At 43.1% G+C, this 7,185-nt stretch overlaps 1 protein-coding gene across 1 annotated transcript in view; it reads right to left on the bottom strand.

Annotated features, from left to right (window-relative positions):
* LOC115173983 (potassium voltage-gated channel subfamily KQT member 4) overlaps positions 1 to 1,961 on the bottom strand; it is a 137,644-nt gene extending 135,683 nt beyond the window's left edge. The window contains exon 1 of the mRNA XM_029732532.1: positions 794 to 1,961. Coding sequence (XP_029588392.1) covers positions 794 to 1,095 — 302 coding nt within the window. The 5' untranslated portion in view covers positions 1,096 to 1,961. The remainder of the gene's footprint in view (positions 1 to 793) is intronic.
* Positions 1,962 to 7,185: the final 5,224 nt, after the last annotated feature.

Consider the following 7,185-nt stretch of genomic DNA (forward strand, 5'->3'; position numbering starts at 1 on the left):
TGAGGTTAGCGTAGGAATAACCCTATGGGTGGCAGGTAGCCTAGTGGTTAGAGTGTTGGGCCAGTAATTGAAAGGTTGCAGGATCGAATCCCGAGCTGACAAGGTAAAAATCTGTTGTTCTGAACATGGCAGTTAACCTACTGCTCCCCAGTAGGCAGTCATTGTAAATAAGAATTTGTTCTTAACTGACTTGCCTAGTTAAATAAAGGTTCAACTACAATTTAGCATTCTGTCACGTGCAAGTAAATCCACGATTTTAATTGGCTGATATGCATTTTGTTTAAATTTGAATGGTTGTTTATGTTCGAATTATTTTGATGTCCATAACATCAATGACACATGTCTCTGTAGTTAACGAGGATGTTTAGTGAGAGACTTTGAAAAATGTCTGATCATTTCCAATTGGTTTTGGACAAATTCAATTTGAAAGCAAGATCTGTGATTTAATCAAGTGATGATGGAAAAAATTGAGTGTGAGGCCCCATGTTGGGATGATGTATGTCGAATGTGTGAGTTAATTACCAAATAAGCAACTCCACTGACTCCACCTGGCTAATTAGAAAACTACTCAGGGAAAGCTTGGCTGTTGCGTTACTCAAGATACAATATGAATTGTTTCAATGCAAAAAAGTTAACAATGACGTAAAAACAACTAAAAAATGTGTGTAAAGTTAACAATGACGTAAAAACAAATAAAAATGTGTGTAAATAAAAATAAGCCAACGTAAAGATACACTTTCAGCAAATGCGATGACACTAGCAGCCTTAATTGTATTGAAAAACAATTACTTACATGAACGCATGGTAGATGAATGCCCATCCTCGTGGTCTCTCCAGTACGTTGTATAAGAAGTTCTGAAACTTTCTGTAGCGCTTGCAGGAGGCTGAGGTGGTCGCCCGTGGTCCAGGACGCCCCGGCCGCGGGGTACCGAGGAGCCCGGTGCGGTGAGAGGGGTGCGCGCGCTCCGGGGTCGATGGTTCGCTCCTCTCCATATGAACTGCGGTAAGAGCCACAAATTCAACCCGCCTATCGTCGTTGGATGCGGGGGGCACCAACATTCTAATGCCACCGTTATTTGATGGGCTCCCTAACATGGTTAGCCAATATAGGCCTACCGATAGAAGTCGGCCTATTAATTACAACGGAATACAGTTTAAATCACCTATTTAACAGTGAGCCCATATTTACGTTGGTGATTTAGCCAACTGATCAAGTTGTCCGCGTTGAATAATAATTAGCCTACTTGGACTAAAGACTAATTCCAGCGAGTAGGTCACAATTTCATTCCTCCAATGTCAGGGTCTACTTGAATTTCGTTTGTTAAATAAGTTATCTATAAATCAAGTCACGACCACAAAAGAAAATGCTCATGGCATTTTGACAAGTGTGGTATGTCAATTGCAAGTTGAAGAAAATGTTAAATTGGTAATATGATAATCCCAATAACCGTTAAACCTTTAACGTGGGGTGCCATCGAATAATATGATTACAAGATCATTTGACAGCGGTAACAGTAACTTTGTAACCTATCCTTAACTATCGCTAATTTGCATTGTCGTCATCATAAATGTGCTTTTTGCTCGAAATTATTTAGAAAACATTTAAAGCGCGCAATTGAAAGCATCAAAAGTTTAGTGGACAAGCGTATTTATTATAGGCTTACGGTTAAATTAGGTAAAGAACTGTCGATTCGTGATCGCTCTGCTCTTTCCTCAAGATTTCTGTTGGTATTAATATTTTCTTAATCGTATATGTGAGGTTCGCTGCTGTACAAAATGCCCACAGAACTGCCTCCTTTCCTGTGCGTCTCGCTGGTCCAGCGCGCTAGTGGTGAGGAGCGAAGAAGACCGTCCGAGGGATAGCTAAAATCAGAGTCAACTCTAAACTTCAGTTATATGAGCGAGGACTCATGGGTAACACGCAGCAGACTTGTCAGACGGTCCAGAGAGAAACGAGAGGTACAGCCCTACGGACGACTTCGAAGTTCTCACGCGCAAACCAAAAGCATCCGGTTAGCTTGAACACACGGGTTGGACGCAATAAAGTGACAGGGAGAGCGGAATTGCGCACGGTGATATTGGGTGTGTAGCTAGCTCAGTGGTAGAGACAGTTGTAATATATCAGAGCTAAGCATTCATACATTTGATGAGGCTGACAACTAGAAGTAAGGATGTAAACCTCACAATTATAGGGTAAAGGTCAGCCTATATCATAGTATTTGGAGCTTCACAAAGCAGTTTTGGGGGGAGCACCACATTGATAGACATGGTTGTCACACATACTGTATGTCATGCCTTTATCAGCGGTGACCAAATCAATTGTTTCAAGTAAGTATTCTGTAATGACTAATGAGGCATGGGCACTGTAGGCCTATACAGAATCTCGATGAAAATGCCATGTAGCCTATCTATGCTTAACATCTGAGAGCTGTCTATGAACACTGGGCAGGGGTTACCAGATAAGAGGGACATGTGTGAGGGACAGACAGGGGTCTGACAATAGATCACGGAACAGTGTTATGACCATAGAAATAGTATAAGAATTCTGGTTATGACACAGTGGGACAACAGGAATATAATAGGAATTCTGGTTATGACACAGTGGGACAACAGGAATATAATAGGAATTCTGGTTATGACACAGTGGGACAACAGGAATATAATAGGAATTCTGGTTATGACACAGTGGGACAACAGGAATAGAATGGAAATTCTGATTATGACACAGTGGGACAACAGGAATATAATAGGAATTCTGGTTATGACACAGTGGGACAACAGGAATATAATAGGAATTCTGGTTATGACACAGTGGGACAACAGGAATAGAATGGAAATTCTGATTATGACACAGTGGGACAACAGGAATAGAATGGAAATTCTGATTATGACACAGTGGGACAATAGGAATAAGATGGGAATCCAAGTTCTATGGTGCAGGGATTCTATTTGACATGTGCCTGACACGGAGCCAGAGGTTCTGGGGTTCTGGTTATGACACACAGTGCCCTGTAGAGCGGTGACAGTCTAGAATGCCTGTGTGACAGAGGTTCCTGTCCTGCCACATCGTCACAGATCACACAAATGGCCTCAACAGATGGCAAGCCAGTCCTGGTTTGTATTTATTAATGTACATCGTAGTAAAAAAAAATGCAACAGAAAACCTTTTCTTATTGGACAAGTTTAGGTAGTCCCTCCCTGTTTCAGTCAGTTTTCTTCCGTTTGGTGCCTTGTGAATACAACCCTGATCTCTACTGCAGTGGTACTCTTAGAGAGATGGAGAAAACAGTGTGAGTGAGTGAGTGAGTGAGTGAGTGAGTGAGTGAGTGAGTGAGTGAGTGAGTGAGTGAGTGAGTGAGTGAGTGAGAGAGAGAGAGAGAGAGAGAGAGAGAGAGAGAGAGAAAAGCACGGATATGAATCCAACATCAGTGGTTTAAAGCAGCGTTTGAGTAAAACATTTATTTTATATGATGACAGTAGATTCAATATTTCAATATAGAACTATTAGCAACTCTAATTGGTTGATTTTGTGATTTCAAAACAATTAGTTTTTCAACATTCTTCATCAAGAAATTAGCAATATGGAATTATTGACAATGAAAATGTATTACAGTGGCTTGCGAAAGTATTCACCCCCTTGGCATTTTTCCTATTTTGTTGCCTTACAACCTGGAAATAAAATATATTTGGGGGGGTTTGTAGCATTTGATTTCCACAACATGCCTACCACTTTGAAGATGCTAAATATTTTTATTGTGAAACAAATAAGAAATAAGACAAAAAAAAACGGAAAACTTGAGCGTGCATAACTATTCACCCCCCCAAAGTCAATACTTTGTAGAGCCACCTTTTGCAGTAATTACAGCTGCAAGTCTCTTGGGGTATGTCTTTATAAGCTTGTGTAACCGATGTGAAATGGCTAGTTAGTTAGCGGTGGTGCGAGCTAATAGCGTTTCAATCAGTGACGTCACTCGCTCTGAGACTTGAAGTAGGGTTTCCCCTTGCGTTGCAAGGGCCGCGGCTTTTGTGGCGCGATGGGTAACGATGCTTCGTGGGGTGTCAGTTGTTGATGTGTGCAAGGGTCCCTGGTTCGAGCCCAGGTTGGGACGGAACCTACACTGTTACACTTGGCAAATCTAGCCCCTGGGATTGTTGCCCATTCTTCAAGGCAAAACTGCTCCAGCTCCTTCAAGTTGGATGGGTTCCGCTGGTGTACAGCAATCTTTAAGTCATGCCACAGATTCTCAATTGGATTGAGGTCTAGGCTTTGACTAGGCCATTCCAATACATTTAAATGTTTCCCCTTAAACCATTCGAGTGTTGCTTTGGCAGTATGCTTAGGGTCATTGTCCTGCTGGAAGGTGAACCTCCATCCCAGTCTCAAATCTCTGGAAGACTGAAACAGGTTTCCCTCAAGAATTTCCCTGTATTTAGTGCCATCCATCATTCCTTCAATTCTGACCAGTTTCCCAGTCCCTGCCAATGAAAAACATCCCCACAGCATGATGCTGCCACCACCATGCTTTACTGTGGGGATGGTGTTCTCGGGGTGCTGAAAGGTGTTGGGTTTGCGCCAGACATAGCTCAATGTTAGTCTCATCTGACCAGAGTACCTTCTTCCATATGTTTGGGGGAGTCTCCCACATGCCTTTTGGCGAACAACAAATGTGTTTGCTTATTTTTTTCTTTAAGCAATGGCTTTTTTTCTGGCCACTTCTGTAAAGACCAGCTCTGTGGCGTGTATGGCTTAAAGTGGTCCTATGGACAGATACTCCAATCTCTGCTGTGGAGCGTTAACCCCTTCAGGTTTATCTTTGGTCTCTTTTTTGCCTGTCTGATTAATGCCATCCTTGCCTGGTCTGTGAGTTTTGGTGGGCGGCCCTCTCTTGGCAGGTTTGTTGTTGTGCCATATTCTTTCAAATATTTGCACCACTTTTCCGTTTTTTGAATTTTTGGAAATAAGTCATTTTTTTCATTTCACTTCACCAATTTGGACTATTTTGTGTATGTCCATTACATGCAATCCAAATAAAAATCAATTCAAATTACAGGTTATAATGCAACAAAATAGGAAAAACGCCAAGGGGGATGAATACTTTTGCAAGGCACTGTACTTATCAATATAGGTTAGGAGGGAACGTTTATCCCTTGTCATAATTGCTCCATTTATTATCAACACAACATTATACATAGTTTCCCCATATTGTATTTCGTAGGATTTTTCCCACCCTCGATTACAATATTGGGTCGTGACTGAGGCAACTTGGTGAAATTTGGTTCCCAAAACAAAATTAGTTAAGAACTACTGGTTTAAAGTATAAAATCCAAGACAGGAACCCCAAAACGTACACAAACTAAATTAAATTGATATAAGAGGTATATAACTTATGACCTTCTGTGACTGGAAAACAAGAAATGTTTAGCCGAAGTAACTTACAATACAAGCATTCATTGTCACCGTTTTGGTATGTAGCTTAATGTACTGTGGTGCACAATATACACACTCCTGGTCTGTGTCAGATTTTATACATTAGTTTATGGAACATGCAGGGTTGAGGAATTAGCAGGGGAATGCATGGTGGGGCCACTGCTGTGCTGGAGTCACAAATCTCCACATTATTCCCAAGGCCCTTTGCTTAAATAACTTTACATCACTCAGCATTAACTCTTAACACAGCTTCAGAATGCATACAAAGAGCTTTACATACAGGGGTGTCCCAAATGACACCCTATTCTCTATGTAGTGCACTACTTTGAACAGGGTCCCCATCAGGCTCTGGTCAAAAGTAGTGCAATATATAAGGAATAGGGTGTCATTTGGGATGCAGACCAGTTATAAACAGTGTGTTTCTTCTACACTTATCTTTGGAATATAAGGCTAAAGTATACCCAAGTAGGCTAAAACATCAATGGATGTCATCATTGGCTTTGCTTGACACTAGACTCCATCCATCCTGACTCTAGGGAAATATTGCACCGGTGAAGAAGGTCACTTTGACCGAAAGCTTAGCCACAATAAAATCAGACATGCAAATGGCCCCAGAGGCTCTCTGGAGGAGGATCCAGAACATTCAACAAGTGGGGATACCCTCATACCCCGTAGTCATAGTGGAAAGGGCATCAACAAATCATAAACAGACCAATTTACACACCTTCCTCTCTCTCTCTCACCCCTACTCGCTCTCGCTCTCCCTCTACTCGCTCTCTCTTTCCCGTCTCCCCCCTCTCCCTCTCAGCAGTCCCTCTCTGTGTGTCTTCAGGTGGCCAGGCAGGGAGTCCTGAAATCCAGCCGAGCGAGAGGAGAGAAGGTGATGATAGACAGCTCTGATCTGGGCCTGCACCAGAAGGTGATGATAGACAGCTCTGATCTGGGTCTGCACCAGGGATTAACATCAAAGTTTCACAGGGGAAAAGCAACCCGTGGACCCCCCACCAACCCTCCCATCTCAGCCACCCCCCATCACTACTTCCTCCATCCCTCTGTCTTTCTCCCACAACCCTGCTTGGACGGGGCCAAGCACTACCAGGGCTGGGTCCTAGGCCGCTGTAGTCTAGCTGCATGGGCTTCTGACAAGACACAACAGCTAGACAAGGTCACAGTTACAACAGCGGGCACAGACTTCCTCTCTAACACAGACATGCACGTGCACACATACACGCTCGCTCGCTCGCACGCACACACGCACACACAAACACACACACACACACACACACACAGAGTGGCACTAAAGAACACACTTACACACTTCATACACACCCAAACACACACTGACTCTTTCTCTCACACTCCAGTACTGTACACAAATACACACAGAGGCACTTGTGAACAGACATATACCACAGACTGCACAACTATCCACTTTGGTATTACAAGCCAACACTCACACAATCAGAAACACTCCTTGTCCTCTTGTCTTCTTTATCAGGATGAAGTTATTTTGGGAGACACCATGTAACGTGAAGGGTCAAAGGGCACAGGTGAAACCAGGTAACGTGAGGGGTCAAAGGGCACAGGTGACACCATGTAACGTGAGGGGTCAAAGGGCACAGGTGACACCATGTAACGTGAGGGATCAGAGGGCACAGGTGACACCATGTAACGTGAGGGATCAGAGGGCACAGGTGACACCATGTAACGTGAGGGATCAGAGGGCACAGGTGACACCATGTAACGTGAGGGGTCAA

This window comes from Salmo trutta, chromosome 34, assembly GCF_901001165.1.
Source record: "Salmo trutta chromosome 34, fSalTru1.1, whole genome shotgun sequence".
Lineage (NCBI taxonomy): Eukaryota > Metazoa > Chordata > Actinopteri > Salmoniformes > Salmonidae > Salmo > Salmo trutta.